Source organism: Juglans microcarpa x Juglans regia, chromosome 1D (assembly GCF_004785595.1).
Source record: "Juglans microcarpa x Juglans regia isolate MS1-56 chromosome 1D, Jm3101_v1.0, whole genome shotgun sequence".
Lineage (NCBI taxonomy): Eukaryota > Viridiplantae > Streptophyta > Magnoliopsida > Fagales > Juglandaceae > Juglans > Juglans microcarpa x Juglans regia.
Genome location: NC_054594.1, coordinates 6,360,857 through 6,381,062, shown reverse-complemented (window position 1 = coordinate 6,381,062; position 20,206 = coordinate 6,360,857). Strand labels below are relative to the sequence as shown.

Below are 20,206 nucleotides of genomic sequence, written 5' to 3'. Positions count from 1 at the left end.
TCGATGATGTAAACTTAACATGGCGTATTAAATTATAAAACTATTTAATTAATATTAAATAATATCAAAGTTAATATTAATTACTGAATAATTGTAAAATTCAGTTAGGCTCTCAGATAAATAACTATGCAATCTGAGAACCAACCTAACTATTATAGTCAAGGACGGAACCAAAGGGCCAACTCAATGGTACGTTTGGTTAAGGTCTTTAGGTAACAATTTTGAACCCCTACCATAGACACAGAAGGCACATCCGCTGAAAAATCTGATAAAAATGGCTGGGTTTTATAGAGAACTGGAAAAGAAGAGCAACTTTTGATGCTTATTCATAAAAATAGATTCACCAACTTCTGATGTATAGAACTTCATAACATTCAGTTTCCTTCCCTCAGAGCTAATTGCAAGGCATGCTCTGCTTCCTTCAGAAATAACCGGGTCAATTGCTTTTGCCCTCGTCGATATACAATACTAGAGAACCTGTTTCTACTCAACTTCTGTTGGGTTTGGCCACCTATCTCTTGGCTGCAGACAAGCAAAAACAAAACAGATGTCAAAGATTCATTTTAAACTTCTCTTGAAGATTTTGCAGTTGAATTGCCAGATAGAAATGAGAGATTGAGAATGTAAAGTCTCAAGGAAAGTCCGAGTCATATCTTAAGCTAATACCAGCAATGGTTAGTTTTTTCCCTTAAACTGAATCATATAGTTTTGACTTAAGACATTCATCACAGCAAAAAAAATGATACCTCAAGTTTTTCTTGTAAATTATTTGTTGCCCCTGGCATTCAGTAGTGTGGACTCCTTTTAGCAGTTCAGTGTCACACTCCTCTGTTCCAGAATTCTCTTCAAGATCCATCATCCTTGCATTCACAGAAATCATTGCGTTAGGCAAAGTTGGGAGAAGTATTATTCTTTGCCTTTTCTTTTCTGCGGATGGCTAATGTATGCAACCCTTTAAAGTTGTTCAACCTTTGCAGTCTCGAAGAGAGCTAGTATTGAAATTGCAAGTAAAGCAAGCAGATTGATAAAGACTGCTAATATTTATAACTCAATAGTATCAGCATATCAAAATTCAATGGCATATATTCCAGTGGTTACTTTGTCTGAAGAAGATCAACAAGCAATTGCAAAGCTCCAGAATCACCACAGGCCTCCCATACTGCTGCTCGGACTTCTGTATCAGATGGTTGCCTCTCCCCTCCAGGCCCAGCAAGCTTCAAGAAAAACAAAGATTCAATTAGGGGTCAAGAATCGGAGAAAAAGAATTTGAACTAGAGGTGGCTTCCTACCTAAGGCATGAAAAAAAATCTCTATCAATATGAATATATCCCAACCATTTGTAAGTAAAAATATCACACAAAGCATGAATAAAGCTAGCATCCAAGTTTGCAAATTATCTTCCATTGAGTAGTTGAGTCGATCCATCATATTCACATCTGGACTTTTTCAAACAATAGTTAACAGTATATAAACAATTACATTACGATCACGAAATGCCTGTCCACATCAGGTTTTCTTTAATGCACAGCATCAAGATCTTAGCAGCAGCCAATGTCTCACTTCTTCCAAATCATGTTCAAAATCAGTGTGGTGCATGGTTAAGCAAGTTCTAATTTCTAACGAATAGCATCATTAGGAGTCGATGATATTTGACCAGGGAAAGCAAGGATTGCACGTCCTGATGCTACTTCAGTTTAGAAATACAACTTTCGAAGGCTAACCCATTCAGCCAATTATTTTGCCTCAATGTGACCTATAAACTGTATAGTCTTTGATTATAGATCTATTAGTTGCATTCATTTAATATCAATTATTGAAGACACTCAACAAGGTGGATCTCGGAGAAACTATGTAAATGCCTGGTATACAGTGGAAGAAAAGATGATGATAGAGAAACTAAACCTCTTCCAGCATTGATGAAACCAGAAAAAGCTGCTCCTCCAGCAAGGCTATGGTCCTCAAGCCAGTTAAAAAACTTTCCGGAAAAACCAGCTTGTTTAAGTAAGAGGGCATCTTGCGCTGACCACTCCAACTATAATTGCAAACTCTTCCCTCCCACTTATCATTTCTTTCATTTTCTTCTGTGCTTTCTGAAAAAAAGCCATGATCCAGCAAACTTCTAGGTAATAGACACCTCAATTCAGCCTTCTGTAAGCACAAACAAGATTTGTTGATAAAGTGAATTTTATAGAATTCAGCTTTCTGAGAGCACAAATCGGAGTTGTTGATAAAACAAATTCTATTTTGGAAGGCAAATACTTATAAAAGAAAATTGGAAGTTTTTTTTTTTTTGATAGATAGGAAAGTAAAGCAGTATGGTAACTCTGTTTAGATGATGCATCCGCCGAAAAATGGACGAGCCATACAAGTGATATATCACCATGAAACCACATACCATAAACTTAATAACAGATGATACCCGACCTGTGCTTCAAGAAGCTGGACCTTTGAGTCAGAAAAGGGAACATTCAGGATTGCCTCCATGGGATAATGGACCTGTGTAGTCATCAAACCACTTATGATCCATGTGCCTTATCTTGATAGCCCACAATAATTTAATACTGTATATATGGCCCTAAATAGAGTGAAAGGGCAGGAGGATCAACAGAGACAAACACCAAATGGTTGTCTTCTTCCAGTTGAGTTTGAAAGTATGTCACCATCACAAACTATAATAACGTTATTCAAAAGCTACGTATTTTCTCTAGATGGAGTTACCATGAGATAGTCATCTGGATTCTTATCAATGACAAACCCATACAAATAAAGTAGTTCCTGCATCAAATACAAAAGGGAATGAAATTGTTACAAGCTCAAATAATTGGACCTTATGTTTATAAAAGTGCATTTCTAAACACACTTCTACCAAATGCATAAAAAATAAAATGGTAGAAAGCAAGAAAATGAAATTTCAATGACACTTTGGCCCTTTCCAGAGAAGAATGCACTATATGTGGAATTAAAGATACCATCATGAACGTGGACCAAAGTAGAGGAATGAATTAAACGATTCCATTCTTTAAATTTAAACAAGATATATGGACCCAGATAGAATGGAACAGCAGAAACAAGATCAGCATGGCATAGCACAAATATTTGAAATAAGGCTTTCTTCAATGGAGTAAATTGGTAAAACTAATTTGTCATAAATGATCATGGCAAGGCCAAGTCAAAACAAAGTGAAATATGCAAAAACCTCATGAAACATGGTAAAATGATGCAAGCAGACAGGTTTCGTGCAAAAGGTAGTATTTGATGGATTTTTACACAAGTTCCTAGAATACAGTGAAATTGACTCTAACTCCATACCATTGCTATACACAAGGACAATGCAGATAATTCATCAAGGGATAATCAATTCACTGGTCGAACCAGCAATGGTTAATAGATATACACATCGAACACAAAGTAAGAAAAGGTAACTTTAGTATCAGAAGGAAGATATCCCCTGTGAGGCAAAATGCAGCACCTCATTTCCTTTGTTACCATAGCTGATGGAAATCTCTCTCTCAATTGCAAAGGGACTTTGTTGAGCTGTTAAATCAGGAAAAAACAAAATCACGACTAGTCAGATATCCCAGCTGCTTCCAACAAAAGCAAAGTAAAGTGGAAAAAAATAGTGAAGATGCACATTGGTAACTCCGGTAGCTGCAAGAAACTAACATTCAAGGCACAATATTTGAACCTGAGACCCATATGAATGAAAATACCTACTAAAAGGTCAGAAAGGGAATAGTACCAGAAAGAAGGTACATAGAGAAAGGAACTCCTGTAATTGATCCTGTTCCATCAACTTCCCATGTTGCTGCTGCCTTTAAATCTGAGCAGTCATTTTCTCAGCCAGTAAGGTACAAATCAATATAAAATGTTTACAAGAAAATCCAGATTATAGAAGTAAACTGGGCGAGAAAATTCGAGCAAAATATTATTTTCTCGTTATTGGATGGGTAACTGTTTTTTTTATTCTGTTGGTTACTCATTGTCCAAAAGCTTGCAATTTCAAAACACACATTTAAGTTTCCAGGTTCAGAGGGTTTAAGAAATTATAAAATTCAAAAGCAAAAAGAAGGTAACCATCAATGTTGGAAAAGCACCCCCACCGAAAAAGAGATTGAAAATAACCAGTAGCAATTAAAGAATTTCAGAATGGTAATTATTGTCATACCATGGTTGCAAAAGTCAATGCCAGGCACAAGACCTTCCACCCAAATAGTCTCCCCTTGTATTGATGCGGATGTTACTCCATTGATTTGGCTACTAACATCCTGAACCCTACAGCCTGATATCAAAAGGTACCGATGTTGGTGCATCTCGTTGGGCGTGGAGATTAGTTTGATGGGAACATTTTACACCCAAGAAATACCAGATCTGATACCCAGCAAATTGTTTAATTATATATGCAATGGTTAGAGGACATCATAAACTTACCTTTTTCATCCTTTCCACTGACCAAATCTCCACTGTATTTAGTGGAATCTTCAGAATCTTTGCTAACAGCAAAGTTACTGTCCTTTTCTTGAGTTTTTGGAAATACATAAGAATGTGGCAGAGGAATGTTCAAAGCACGAGTCCAAAATATGGAATTTGCCCTAGCACCAAGATAATTGTGCAACATCAGTCTACAAAGTTTAAAACACAATGAACCGCAAACCAAGGACAGGATTCCTGTTATGACAAAAGATCATATGAGTATTTTGAGAAAAAGGTACATACCAAAGGAAATCTTCAAAGGACACCTCACTGAAAAAAGAAGCAAAGAGAATTGTATATGTTTTAGTAAATGATGATGATAAATGGCTTCAATATTTCTGGAGCAAATTAAATAGATTACAGGCAATAAAGAAAAAGCTGGTGAATGCCCGAGCAAACCAAGTGAGTCAAACCATATGGATCATGATCTAAGAGTAGGTATTGTACAACTCAATATAAAATCTATATTTATATAGTTTACAGGATTTGCAGACCATCATTGCTTCGGTTTCCGAACCTTTGAAATCTATAAAGCAAACTCAACTCAAGACATATTCATATAAAACTATTGGAAGAATAGTAATTACTCCCTGGGCTTAGGTCTACTTAAAAGTGGTAACCAGATTTCCAAAAATATTGTTAGGTTATGGCTGGCCATTTGCGCATCATGCCACATGCACAAATCTATACATGGCAAGCCACTAGTCAACTAATGAAAAATTAACATTTTTTATCAGTAAATAAGAATTTTATTGATGAGAAATAGGCATAGTCCAAGTACATGGAACACATACAAGAGCAACACCTAGGCATGATTGCCTAGAGATTTTTTTTTTTTTTTTTGATAAGTGGATGATTGACTAGAGATACAAGGAATTCGTGAACAATTAGACCCTTGAAATCTATTACATCACCCAATGGAGTAGTGTTAAATAAGAGAATACTAAGCTCATCCATTGACCACTCACGATCTTTGAAATATAATAAACATATTTAAAAAGTAAAAATAAAGATAAAACTATAAAATAACTAAAAATTAAAACATAAAAAAATATACATAAAAGAAAAATATTTTAAAAAATATATAAAAATCAAGACCAATTAGTTCACAACACTGGGTATAGCAAGCTTGAAAAGAATTCCATAATTCTGCTGATGGATAAATTTACCAAACACACAAATACCTATTAAAAAAATGTTCAGACATTCAATATTGATTGAGTTGTCAAAATTTGAAACTCTTCCAGCAGACAGATCAAAATATAATTAGTTTATAAATAACTCAAGATGTGTCATATTAAGAAAATAGAATAAAAAAATTCAGTGTGCAACAATCTAGAATAAAAACATATATAGGTTGGCACACTTCTGATAAACAAGTAACACTTCACTGAATAAACCCTATTAATATAGTTTCAATGCTATAAGGGGCCACACACCTTTCTGAATTCCCTTCAAGTGTTAAAAGTTTCTTCACCAATCCCTTCACTTTATTATCATATAAAGACTGCAGCCCTTTCTTCTGCAGTTAAACCGGTCTTTGGTCACATATGCTGTACATGGAAGTTTAGAAAGCCTTCTTAATCCAAATGTGTGTTCAAATAAGCACACACACACATAAAAATGCTAAAGTTGACACAAACAAACAATATCAAGATGCTTATGGATCTTTAGTTGACATGGATAGACAAACTATATATATGTATATATATATATCAACTTCATTGTGAAAATCAACCCCATTATTCCATTTTAGCTTCTAAACAAGCTGCTTCTGCTAGTTCCATACAAGCTTTCACAACCTATACCCGGTATATTGAAATTCAGCTTAATGCATATACACCAGTATAAACATTAAAGGGATGTCCCAGAGTAATATAAAAGAGAGACGAATCCCTGTATTTACAGTGGTAATTGCATAAACACAGACACCCTTTTTAATGGAATTCCACCAAATGTCACATTAGAAAAAAAGAATTAACCATTAATTGCCCATCTGAATTGGAAATGCATCCAAAAATCATTTTACCAGCAGTTCAGTGGCCCGATAAAGTGTCGTTCCCTTCAGCTCCAACAGCTCGTCATCAGTAAAATAAAGTGGGTTTCCAAAAGTGAGTGGAAGCATATCAAGATACCTGATACAATCAGCTCACCTCAATGCTTCCCACCACTTGTAAAAATCATTAATTGGGACTAAAACAAAGAAAATATTATACATACGGCTTCCATGAAGTATTTTTACGAAGGCGCTCCACAGTTAGGAACAGTATCATCAGGAACCTGTCATCTACTTCTCCTTCTTCAAACATTGCTCTACATTCTGGTCCAAGAAGAGGATCTTGCAGCACTCTCATAGGAGTTATTGCCAAATCTAGTGGAACAACTAATAGAACACCTGAAATTTTCTTCAAAATCAATTTAAAAAAAGAAGCTATTTTCCTCCGTTTATGAACAGCTGAAGAGAAGAGTTGATAGAAACAGTTCCCAGTAATGTTTACACTGGTTTATCAAAAAAATTGGCAAACAAAGTCCTGGAAAATTTTTTGAGGAACTTCTTATGCTTAAACTAATGAAGCTACAATCTTGGATTGTATGATTCATCTCAAATTAGTTGGTCCATTATGCCACAGACTTGTCTTAGGTTTCATATCCCAAAACTTCAGCCGTTACTTTTCTGCTCTTCCTAAAATATCTAGCAGACAAATAGGTGCCCACATAAGAACCTTGTACGACGGGGAGGAAAGAAAAGAAAGTAGTTTTCACAAATTCATCCCACTCCCCCCAAATTCGGTCACTCTTAAACTGAGAAAAAGATACGCCAATTGTACCTTTCTTGCTTCTACTGTCAAATCAAGGAAAATTTAGACTCAAAAGAAATCCACGACTCCCAACCAATTTTGCACCCCATGATCTACGTAGTTTCATTTAGACTCAAAAGAAGTCCACGATTCCCAACCACTTGTATTATTACTGTTTTCAAATATTTCCTCAGCTAGCAAAAAAAACGGAGATGTAATTTTAACAAAGTACCCGTTTGGGCAGTATATATCATATATGTATGTGTATTCTGTGAATGTACAAGGTGATTAGAAGATATGAATTACCATCAGAAGCTCCACTAGCTGAGAAAATACCAAACCCTTTGCTGGAATGACAGTATTTGATCTTACAACCCCGTAGTTCAACTTTGTTCACCTGAAATCCAGTCCAAGTTATTCGAGGAAAAAACAAGCAAAAGATAAAATCTTGCTACATGTTTTTCTTCTTTGTGGGTGGTGGACAGGGTTCTTCTGATTTATCGGGAACAAAACGTGGAAAGAGGAAATGGAAACCTGTAACCACTGGAGGAATCGTTCGAGCTTCGCTTCATCTTCTGGGCTCGCCATTGCTGCGCCAGTCTCTGCTTTGCTTGCTTTTTATGTGTGTGCGTGTGTGTGTGTGTGTGAGAGAGAGAGAGAGAGAGAGAGGTTTAGCCGTAGAAAGAGTGGGTTCTGCTGTCAAGCGCCCGTCATGACATAAACAAGGTTTAGAATCAAGCTCTTAAGATATGTTAAGAAGATAACAAGCTAAACAAAGGAAGAAAATGAAAAGGTCAACAAAACGTCCCTCCGAACGTACCATCTTGCAGTAACAATAACCCTAAGGCCTTAATTTTTTTTTTCCCATCGACTGAAAAACGTATTGGATGAAGAAAAGTTAAGAACTCTACTCGGTTGATATCAGAAGCCATTAGTTTTCTGAGGAATTGAAGTTAGTGAATTTTAGTTATTTGAAGGTTCTTCAATCGTTTGCTAGAAGTTGCCTCAATTGAATAATCTATGATCAAACGTATGCGAACAATAGTGAAGAAAAAAAAAATTCAAATAAATTGCACTTCGCACACATAGTTATTTGGCATTTTCTGTTTCTCCATCACAGACCACCTTAGTCTTTCTTCAATCAATAGTTTCCATTCTCTGTTTCCCAATCAAAACTCCATAAAATCGTAAATTACAAGCGGAATTTTTGGTCGTAATGATTCTTCAAACGAAATAGCATCAGCTCCTTCAAACCAACGTTGTTACACATAGTTTCAAAATGAAAATCTTGATACATTTCTTGTATGTAATTAATCGGATTTCACTGCCATCTCCGGACCATTGAGTTCAAAATCAGTACAACAACTGTTACAACTTAATAGTATATCTAATTAAATCTCTTTATAAATAAGAAGAACCAATGAAGGTAAAAACTTTCCAACTATTCATTTTCATCCCCTTGTCAAAGGATTTTCAATTTTCCCTTAGCCACCGAAGCCTTTGCATGCTCCAGACGACACAATGCTTTCTGAGCTCCGGTCAAACCAGAACATGACCCAGTAGCCCCCAACGTGACAGCAAAATAAAGATAAACAGTGCATAGGAATGCCAGGAGAGCTAGAGCTGTTAAGAGAAAACGGTGCCTTTGGAGGAGTGTTGCCCAGCTCAATGGATCATCCCGCGGGAATTGCTTCCTGAATGATGGTGACCTACGATGAGGAGAAGCTAGAATGCTGTCAAGAACCATAGCTTATGCACTGCCTTTCTCAGCCAACCTGAAATTTGTGTGGAAGATGGCAGGTAAAAGGAAAACATTAACGATTAAGGTGGCAAATATAGGGATGTATTGCCACGGTGTATATATGATCGTTCGCACACAATTAGAAAGGAGGAAAAAAACTCAATTCGACAGACCTGTTATAACTGACAATCCACCAATTACTATAAGCAGAATCATAAAACACTTTTATCACTAGAATTAATGGAATAAGCAGTCGACCAATAAAAAAGTTATGTGATATATAAACTGTACTATCAGCATGAGAACAGCAGTGACAAAAGGGTGATCCCTTGTTTAAGATAGAAAACTCAATGGAATTAGCATCAATGATTTATGTAGAGGCTTTGCAGTGGTGGTTATTTTCAAATCACATATAAAGGTCAGAATAAAAATCAAGGCTACAAGTATTTTTAAGGTCATTATAGAGACATTGTTATATGAAAGCAGAAATGGAACTCTTGGCAAACTAAGCCTAATATATTAAGGCTTGTTTGGATACTAAGAATACCTCTGAATATCTGTGAATAGCAGTGAAATAGTTCATGAATAGTATTGAAATAGGTTGAGTTAAGAAGTTTTATTGGGTTTTGGGAAAGGAGGGAGAACAATTTGAATAAAAATACTATAAAGTTAAAAAATTGTATGAATATAATTTTTTAATATTATTTTTGTTTTGAATTTTGAAAAAGTGGTATTGTTTTTTGTGTTTTGTTTGGAAGTTTGAAAAAGTTGTAATGATTAGATAATGATTAGATGAAAAAGTTGAAGATTTGAAATTGAATTTTTTTTTTGTGTTTGAGTGATGTTTGAGAATGAAATATTTGAGAATATCTGAAAATACCTGAGAACAGTTATGTTCCCAAACAGGCCTTTAATGACTAAAAAGGAAATGTCATTTATATATGAATCATTGTAGCAATATAAACAGGGCGCTTAGCCAACTTCAGCATAAAGGTTAAGGGCTGGTTTGAATGTTGAGTTGACATGAGAAATACACTCAAAACACACACATTTCAATTTCAAATCTTTAACTTTTTCATATAATCATTACCTAATCATTACAACCTTTCTAAACTTCTAAAAAAAATACAAAAAACAATTCAAATCCCAAAACAAAATAATATTAGAAAATTATATTCTAACAATATTTTAACTTTATAATATCTTTATTCAACTTATTCTCTCTCTTTTCCCAAAACCCCATAAAACAACTTAACTCAAATAATTTCATTACTATTCAAAGATTTTGCATCTCATCTCAACATCCAAATGAGGCCTTAATTAATGGCTACTGAAGTTACATAATTCCAGATATCATGGCCATACAATGATCCACACTCACCAAGACGTGAACTAGATCAGGCGCATACAAGGGTCCACACTCACCTAGGTGTGAACTAGATCAGGTTAAGTATCTAAGCTGCATGTCACTTTCTCAGCGCATCAAATACCATGTGCCTACATATTTTTTATACGCAAGTAATGTGGAAAAGTATGATCTATGTAGCTGCCAGGATTTGAGCCCAAGTCTCCATGGCCATGTAACTTTTAGTCAGCAAGTATTATGAGGAACCGAAAAGGCAACCATGAAACCCCACGTGCAACAAACACTAACATATCAATGCATATGCAATGATAAATCATACCATTCTCTTGATAAGTATGAAAAATCACACCATAGGAAGGCATTATTTCACATTCATCTTCATGGCATTAATATAGATGCAGACATATAAATCTCGAGTAATGCATTAGCTGACAAAAAGATTCCACAATAAGATTTCAACATTACAGCTAATACCCAATGGACTTGTTTGGATAAAAAAAAAAAATAAGAATGGTTGAGAATATTTGAGAAAAGTCTTGAGATTTTTTTTTTATTGGGTTTTGTGAAAGTAGATAGGAAACTTTGGGCAAAATTTTTTTTAAAATATGTTTCATATTAATGTTTGTGAACGCAAATAAGTAGATTTGAAAAGTTGTTTGAATATAATTTTTCTAGGGTTTTCTTTTATGGGTTCGATTAGAGTTGTTTTGGTTTTTACATTTTTAATTTTTCATGGAAACCTGGGGAAATGATTGGATGAAATTTTTTTCGCAGAAAATAGAAAAATATTTTAAGATTTTCTTTTATAAGTAAAAGAAGTTTTATTAATACAAAAGTAGGCATAGCCCAAGTACAGAAGAAGTATAAAAAATCTATTAGGATTTAAAGATGTTTGCATTGAAGTTGAATACTTTTTAAAAAATACTTGTACCCAAACATGCAGTAACTCTATTACTTCTTTTGTAAATGGCAGTGCCCTGGAACCAATACTAAGAGAGAGAGACAAGATAATTCCATTACTAAGTACAGATCATTATCCTGATCATCTTTATTCACAATAAAGTTGCTCATACAGAATTCATGGCCATGACTACTAAAGTTAACTTTTCATTATCATCCAACTTCCACTCAAATGACAAAATGTTTGTTCAAGGGCATAAGCAGGAAAAACGCTAAAGATAAATTTCACGAGAACCTAAGAACCATTGGTGAAAAACTACCCATCTGCATTATTGAATATTTTGAGAAAATAACTGCACACCACCAAACAGAATCACAACCCAACTCAGCTGCATAGGTCTTACATACCTTGAACTCTAGCCATGAAACTGAATCATTAATAGGAAAAATCCAACATAAATAAAGAAACAACCCCAGAAGAAACAAAGATTAGCATATAGCAAAGAACTACTCAACCTAAATAAAGAAACAATCATAAAAGTATTTTAAAGGATATAAGAAAGGTAGATTTCTTAGAACCTGCTTCAAGGCATTCTAATTCACCATACTTGTCAAAGCCATATATAGATCCTTTAAATATAATACAGCAAATAGATATATATTTCCAATCAGTGAGAGGATAGTAAACCATGTAACCTAGATTTAAAGCAATACCACAGCAGCATAATTACCCGGTGACACTTTGAGGTGGTAAATAAATCCGAAGTACAAAAACCAATCAAACAAGACGTAATCAACCAGAGTCCAGAGTACACAACCCAATCCAACAAGATGCAATCAACCATCTGATATTAAGCTAGAAACTTTAAGTCATACAAAGTCTCCCCTGACAAATCCATTGGGAACCAACTGCAGACAGCATGACCATTCATCTCTACATAGATGGCTCACCTCCTTGTCCATAACAAGCTTTCCTGTTAACAATTTATCACCATTTCATTGGCCTCTAGTGAATGACGACGAACTGTATGTTATAGTATCAGATTCTTTACCAACTAAAGCCACTCCACATTTGCCTTTTTTAGGTGTCAAGTGAAAAGCTCATTACATTCTCCATGATATACGGGCAATTCAATCAAAGACCGATCCATTATCCAATGAGAAAAGGTTACGTCTAAAGGATCTTTCACACATCAATATCATCCTATTGAGATAAGATGAAACATAAACGCTTGATTTAGCATAACCATTATGCAATACATATTATATTCATTCCTGAATCTCGATTCCTAGCCAATTGCATGTAATTTGAGAGACCTTAATGCAAGTCATCTGGTACCCTTTTCTGTTTAAGGGCAGAAGTCACCACCATTATGTTTTTCGTATTTAGTTGTTTATTTACTACCTTGCATCTGACCTCATATGTATCATTAATAAGCAAAGCAATAATTGACCCGGTGCCAAAGAGTTTCCGTAATCCTGGTTCTAAATCTTTGTTTCTTCGTCCAAATCACAACCCTAAAGTTATGTCAAAACTCAAATGAAAATAAATCTGACCTATTATATATATATATATATATATATATATATAGGCACACAAGTACATCTGACCCACATTAAGATACGCACCCTTGAATCAGACATCTTATCACACAAACCAAAGCCAGGTCATTTCCACATGAAAATTTATATCAGTAAACCCACCACAACCTTCAAGATTAATCAGAACCCATAATCAAGACCCAAAATTTATCTTCAAAAATTGATTACGTCTTCACATATATAAAGTCAGAACCTTAGATCTGAACCCAAATAAACAAAAATCATATATATATAAACAAGTAGGAGAAGAGAGAGACCTGCTGTTGAGGAAAAAGGGAAAATGAGATCTTCGCGAGGTGAATGTGGGAGCTGAAGGGTATCGTTAGATTTACGTTTTTTTCAACTTTTTTTTTTTTTGGGTTTTTCTTTCCGTTTGCTATGCGTGTGCGCGCCTATGCCATCTCCGCAAGACTCGGCTTGAAGATCTTTCACCGGGCCGAACCATTCACAGACACCATCCACGCGGTGACCACAAATAGTTAGCTTATTTAGATAGATCGAGATCGAGACCGAGAGAGAGAGAGAGAGAGAGAGAGAGGTGAATATTTGGTATAGTTTGCAACTTTGCGTGTGAACTGTAGAAGCCTCGCTGGACTGAGTTGTTCGGCACTCTTTTTCTACTTAAAATTGATAAATTCTGGCCTTTGGAATGGCTCCAGGGGCACTCCTCTCCATTCTCCAATTGGGAGCCTCCTGACATTTGTTATTATACCTTAGGTCCGGTCGGGCTGGATTTAGGCAAATAACAGCCTGCCAACATGTAGTGCTTTTATCATACTTATCATGGACCAGCAATACATCAAATTTGTAGTTCATCACCCTTCACAATTTCTTAGAGTGCAGAAACCCTGATCTCCATTCGCGATTTGAGCCCCACGAATTGCACCCAAACAGAGACGACGTTGCACCCAAGAATACCCATCGGTGTCGCACCCAAACCCACCCAAACAACGTCGGCTTTGCACCCAAGCCCTTTTAGTCTCGTCGCAGCCCCCTCGCGACCCCTCGAAGCTCAACCTCCGTTGCGTCTCAGCCCCCTCAAAACTCAACCCGAAGCGGTTTGCATCGCCTCTCAGCCCCCTCGCACCCCCTTGAAGCTCAACCCGACCTCTGTCGCCTCTCAGCCCCCTCACAGTCCCTTGAAGCTCAGCCTGACCTCCTTCGCCTTTCAATTTTTGGTATGTCATTTTTGTATAAAAGTGATTGTGGCTGTACGAAATTGATTGTGGCTGTAAGAAATGAACCACCTGATTTGTCTATCTAAGAAAGTGAAATTGAAATTGATTGACAAACCAGAAACCAAAAATTTCTGCATTTTACCTGTTTGATAAAATTTCTAAGAAGAAAAAGCACCACTATATTGCATTGGAGTTCTAAATCTGACTTTCAGATTAGGTGAATTGGTATAATCAAGTTGGGAATTCTTGTTTATGGGAATTATTGTTGAGCTATATTTGTGATTTGGTATAAAATAAAAGAGGTTTCTAATTTAGTTTGTTTTTTATTTGGTTTTTCTTGGCATATTTGCACCCCAGTAGAAATCTCATGGCACCATTCGAGCTTGCAGAATCGAGAAAGCAATTGGGCGAGCTGATTGATTTATTTCTGATATACAATTTTTTGTAAAAATGGAAAGTGCCCTACCTTAAAGTTGTGACCTTTTAGGCTTTCTCGTATCATTTCCTAACGCCCGCTAACATCTAGTTAGTCCAAGCATTGGAGAAGTTTATTTAGTGCTCATTATGTTGTTATAACAGTGCTATAACAATAATCTCTATTGTTTAGAATTGAAAAGTTCACGTGAACAACTCTTGTTAGGATTTGGTTAGTAATGTTAACTTCAGAGCTTGGGTAACAATCTGAAAGACCAAGAGTTATAGTAATAAACTTTTATAGAACCCACTAACAAACCCCCCTCCCCCCCTCCCAACTAACAAACCCACTATGTGCGCTTCATTTTCGTATGATTTTGATTTACATTGGTTCTTTGTTCTTTGTGTGTGTAGTGTGGTTTGAACCATTAAGAATTGCCATTTTAGGGCCCATAGAAGACCCAAAATCTCTGAATATGTATTCCTTCAGTTATCATTGGCACTAGTCTTCCTTATGGTTGCATTGCATTGCATGACTTATGTGCTACTCAGTTATCATTGCATGGCTTATTTACTGTCTAATATATACTAATTTGGGGGCTCTTTTCACTTCAATATTATGATAGCAAATGAAGAGTTCGGGTTCTCATTCCGGGTCAAGTTCTTGGACCGTAAGAGGAGAAGAAAAAGTTAGTTTGGAGAGACCACTTTGCTATTGTGGTTGTCAAGCGAAGCTATGAATTTCTAGAAAAGTAAATAGTTTTAGAAGAAGATTTTTCGATTTTTCAATTGTCCAAACTATAAGATAAATACACAATGTGGCTTTTCTGAGTGGATTGGTCTTCAAAGTGAGCAAAACAGCTGCTGTAAGATAACGTTGGACTTCGCTGAACAGAGACACGACAGGGTACTTCATGAGTGGTTACTCATCGAAGAATTGAAATTTAAAGTGTTGGAGAAGAAGTACAAAGGAGTCTTGAAAGTGTTAATCTTAACATGATTTTTTTTAATAATAGTTTGTAGTGTACTTTTTATGTATCCAAAAAATAGTAATGTATCTCGATTACAGCTCTTGTAACTTGTACTTTTTTAACACTTTTATCAGTTGAATGTACTCAATGTGGTTAATGTAATAAGAACATCATCGCATGTTTTAAATGTATTTGAAATTTCCTTAGTTGTTGTATTGTGGTCAGTTTTGAAGAATGTTTCCAATCTTCCCTTTTATAATTTCCATAATTTCTGCCCAGCACCTGGTGTTTGTATCAAGATATTCAAACCAGAAATTGTACCAAGATATTCTTTACTTTGCTATTCTTCACATTAATCAAATTACAAATAATGAAAAATCAAATTCATGGATACATGCATTGTCCAAAAGAAAATGCAACTAGAAAATTGGTACATAAAGTATGTCTTCTAGCTAAACTTGTACAAAAAGAATTGGTACATAAATTGAAGTATAATCTGAGCAGACTTGTGAAGAAAGCCAAGCTGCCACATTCCATGTCACATAAAAATAAATACGGATTAAATTAACTGATAAATAGGCTGAATTAAACATAACGAAAGACAAATAAATATGCCTTACAAGATATTTCGAAATTTCGACTATGATTCTAAATGTATCGATATGTTGTCAGGTGTTGGCCCAAAATCCCTACATAAACAACAACAAAACACAAACTTTATTAACTTCTTCAATTAAAAATTAATAAAATACAAATAACTACAAAACTATTATACCTCACTGAAGGACAATTGTTTTTAGCATGTCCCTTATTCTTGCAAATACTACAACGTATTTTCTTTGTTTGTATTTCTTTTGGGTTCTTCGATTTTAAAGATTTTGGCCGTCCTTTTGTTGGCACCCACGGGGGATCCTGGACCGTTTGTGAAAAATTGGATACAACTTGACTTCTTGCCATTTGAATATCATTAGTTGACTCCCCTCTTTGTGAACCTTCTACATGATCTTCCATTGCAAGTAATTCTTTGTGAACCTTTTCCAATCCAAGACATAGATGATTGTGTTTTCAACTTGACTGCGACCCAAGTTCAATGTCATAAAGTTGTATCATCAACTTGCTTTTTCTCATCGTAGGATCATCTTGTCTTTGCTGAACTTGCCCTTCAATTAATGGTATGTCAGGAATGGGTTGAGTCTTAGCATTAATAGTCCATATATCTAAAACATAATGCTGTGACAATCTATCTGACTTCACTTTCTTGCCAAAAACACACAAGATATGCCTACAAAGAAGCCCCGTAAACTCTCACATATGACATGTATATGTTGCATGTTCGTCACCATTTTCTAATGTCACATGGTAAAGCTGTGTTTCTTTACCACAACCTGCCACTCCATATATCTTGCTTTCTCCCTATTTGGATAATTTTGTTACTTTGTACCGTAGACTATTGAACAACTCATTTTAAAAGATAATGAAAAACTTTCTTATATAAACCATTGCTGCTTCCTCTTCAATTTTAAGAGGTGTCTTCAATATCGGCGGCGTAGATTTTGTCCACACATCCTTCTCTTTTTCTTTAAAGTAACGTGCATCGATACCTTTTTCATACTGATACACAAAATCACTAACCATAGTGCTTGAATGAACATAATCTTTGAAAAATTTGTTCATGTTTTCATTCCTTTGAGTTGTTGACATATCGGTACAAAATGTTAAACGCAAGTAAGCCGGAACCCACTTATCTCGTTGGCTGTAAAGATTTTGCAGCCAAATATTTTCTCCTAACTCATACTTCACTAATATAAAAGCTCATTCTTACTCGAACTCATCAGTTGTAATTGTCTCATGGATGCAATGACCGAAATCTTTCCCAAAGTCCGAAAATTTGTTATATACATAGGCCAAGTGTTCGGGAAACTTTTGTAAAATATGCCACAAGCACAATCTATGAGTTGTATTCGGGAGTATCTCTGCAATGGCCTTTGCCATAGCCTTGTCATCATCGGTAATTATAGTTGAAGGGGCTTTACCAAGCATTGCCTCTTGCCATGTTCTCAATAACCATGTATATGATTCTGTTGTTTCATTAACTAACAAGGCACAACCAAACATTATGATCTGATGATGATGGTTAACTCCGGAAAATAGCACAAATGACATCTTATAAATATTGGTCAGGTATGTGACATCAAATGTAACAACATCTCCAAAATACTGGTATGCAGCTCTTGACCGCGCATCAGCCCAAAAACAACTTCCCATATATCCATCCTTATCAACTTGTATGGAGTACACAAACCCAGGTTCTGTGAGTTGTCGCTCAAGAAAGTAAGAATATAACATTTGTGCATCCCCATCTTCAAATACTTTTCTCATTTTGTTTCCCAAGTAATTTTCAACATCCTTGCCAATATAGCCAACATTGAAGTCACCACCTGATTCTTTATTCAACATTGACATAATCTTTCTTGTTGGTACACCAGAGTCATTCAAAGTCATAATTAGTTTTTTTTGGACTTTTGTAACTTTCCTATTTCCACGGAGCAAACTAGTACTCCTCGGTGTAAGTAGAATGTGGTTATGTCCAACCACAAATTTGTTGACTATTCACTTTTCACCATCTTTTTTTATTTCCATAATTGCTTTACATCCAATCCTTGTCTCAGCAAGTTCAGGAACTGTTTGTTCTTTTTCTTTCCGACTTACCCGTCGAAATCATTCTTTTGTGCAAACATAATCCACTGCACAAAGTTTTTTATCATCTTTCGACAGCCGTGTATGATTTGTCCGAATTGTAAAACCTTTCCGTCTTGCATATGCCTTGTAAAATGCTTGGGCATCTTCCACATCGTCAAATATCATGCTAATGAATGGCTCCAAAGGACCACTACTTGAATCTTCCACATTCACTCGTTCTTCGACATTAACTCCATCTTCAACATTCACCCCATTTTCGACATTCACATAATCTTCAACATTTACCCCATCTTTAACATTGATATCACATTGTCCATCTACACTTTCAGACTCAACTTCATCATTATCAACTCAAGAAATTTGTTCCTTTCATACAAAACCACCAAATTATAAATTCAATAGTTATTCAAAATAATCACTTTGTACAGTTTTAGTACTATTGACAAGACCAATGCTTGAGTAAAAAAAAAATAAGACAACACCATACCAATGCTTGTGAGTAAAAAAACAAAAAAAAAAAGAAAAAAAAAAGACAACACCATACCATGCTTGAGTAAAAGAAACAAAAAATAAAAAAATAAAACACCATACCATGCTTGAGTAAAAAAACAAAAATACAACACCATACCAATGCTTGAGTAAAAAAAAAAAAAGACAACACCATATGTTTGGTGTACCCCTTTTCTCAGTCACAACTAGCATGATGTGGTTAGAACATGATGCTTCCTATGTTAAGACCCTTCACAAATCTCCTTAGATAAATACAATACAAATGTATGGTTCCCAATTTCTGAAGCAAAGCCTCACTTAATGACCACTGATTAAACAATATAGGCAATACAGGAAGCCTAAAATCTGGTTTAACCAATTTAGCATTGCTTGACATTCCAAATATAAGATGATGATTCAACATCACCAATTATGTATTTGGAGCTCAAACTTGTAAGTTAAGCATCAGTTTGCAATCTGATTATGAAAAGATCAGAGTACAAATAAAGATAATAGGCAAAAGATTCACTTAATTAATAGATCTGCTCAATTATGCTAACACCATCAGAAAGATCAAATGCAAATTGTTTCAAATGAGTATGAGTTCTGCAAAAACCGCAAACCAAAAGCAAGAGAACAGGTATGGAAAACATGGTGGCAGCAATGTGCTGCATACATATGCATAGATTGCTACGTGACTCATGTTTCCTAAAACTTTCTTTATAATTGGGTATCACAAGACTATGCGATGGATTAAGTTACACAAATAATAGCCCATTCTTATTAGACAAATACAGCCCTTTGTGAAATGCTTTGGAGCCGTTTGTGACATTTAATGAAACAGGTATCATACCTGAGTGTCAACCATGAAAAATCGCTGTGGAGAACTGCTTGCGTCGGCATCGGCGTGGGACTGAGATTCGGGCGGTGCAAACAGTGGCAGCGAGGAAGAGAGGGGCAGTGCAAATGAGAAGGAAGGGAGGGGCAGTGCAAAAGAGAGGAACCTCGGCGTCGGACTGAGATGGTTGAGTCGGCGTCGGACTGAGATGCTTGCGTCAGCGTCGGCGTCAGCGTCGGCGTCGGCGTCGGACTGAGGGCAGCGACCAGAGAGCAGCAGCGAAGAGAAGACAATGGGCGGTGCAAATGAGAAGGCGTCGGACTATAGTACATACGAATTGGGTGTTTTCCCAAGTGCTTCTCTGTGGTGGGGTGTATTCTTCTTAGGGTGTTTTTTCCTATGTGACAATAGATGAATGGAGGGTTGTTTTTGGCTGAATTGCAGCCCGACTGTATCGAAGCGGGTCTGTTGTTATTTTTGTTTTTTCTCTTTTTTTTCTTTTCCTTTTCAAGTAACTTGATTCGGACACTTGGGTCATGTTTCGGTTCAAGCTTTTATGAGAAATTATAAATATAAACTTCATGTTTTGAATACCACTTAAAAATATGAGAGTAAAATTATAAAATTACATATTTTTAAGTGATGTATAGGAATGTGAGACTACTGTATAACGCGACTCTTTATTGAAATAGTAATGTTAGATTAAAGTGTCTTACAAAAATGAAATTTTTTATTAAAA

The 20,206-nt window shown here is 35.7% G+C and overlaps 2 protein-coding genes across 3 annotated transcripts; both read right to left on the bottom strand.

Moving 5' to 3' along the window:
• Positions 1 to 9: 9 nt before the first annotated feature.
• LOC121255119 lies at positions 10 to 7,984 on the bottom strand. Of its 2 annotated transcripts, XM_041155405.1 has the most exons (16): positions 7,803 to 7,984; positions 7,575 to 7,665; positions 6,691 to 6,865; positions 6,500 to 6,605; positions 5,910 to 5,992; positions 4,714 to 4,740; positions 4,429 to 4,589; positions 4,166 to 4,279; positions 3,740 to 3,820; positions 3,470 to 3,534; positions 2,719 to 2,775; positions 2,425 to 2,496; positions 1,903 to 2,148; positions 1,099 to 1,214; positions 747 to 860; positions 10 to 522 (listed from the first exon to the last, which is right to left on the bottom strand). In XM_041155405.1, the coding sequence occupies exons 1-16, from the start codon at positions 7,854 to 7,856 to the stop codon at positions 375 to 377; spliced, it is 1,710 nt and encodes a 569-aa protein (XP_041011339.1). In that variant the 5' UTR covers positions 7,857 to 7,984; the 3' UTR covers positions 10 to 374. The 2 variants fall into 2 exon arrangements, 1 of the variants encoding a protein (XP_041011339.1); XR_005938767.1 differs by lacking the exons at positions 10 to 522; positions 747 to 860; positions 1,099 to 1,214 and adding an exon at positions 1,236 to 1,791 and having other exon boundaries at positions 1,830 to 2,148; positions 7,803 to 7,978.
• Positions 7,985 to 8,491: 507 nt separating this feature from the next.
• On the bottom strand, positions 8,492 to 13,565 carry LOC121255132. Its single transcript, XM_041155414.1, has 2 exons — positions 13,135 to 13,565; positions 8,492 to 9,043 (listed from the first exon to the last, which is right to left on the bottom strand). Exon 2 carries the CDS (start codon positions 9,013 to 9,015, stop codon positions 8,731 to 8,733), a length of 285 nt encoding a protein of 94 aa, XP_041011348.1. The 5' UTR covers positions 9,016 to 9,043; positions 13,135 to 13,565; the 3' UTR covers positions 8,492 to 8,730.
• Positions 13,566 to 20,206: the final 6,641 nt, after the last annotated feature.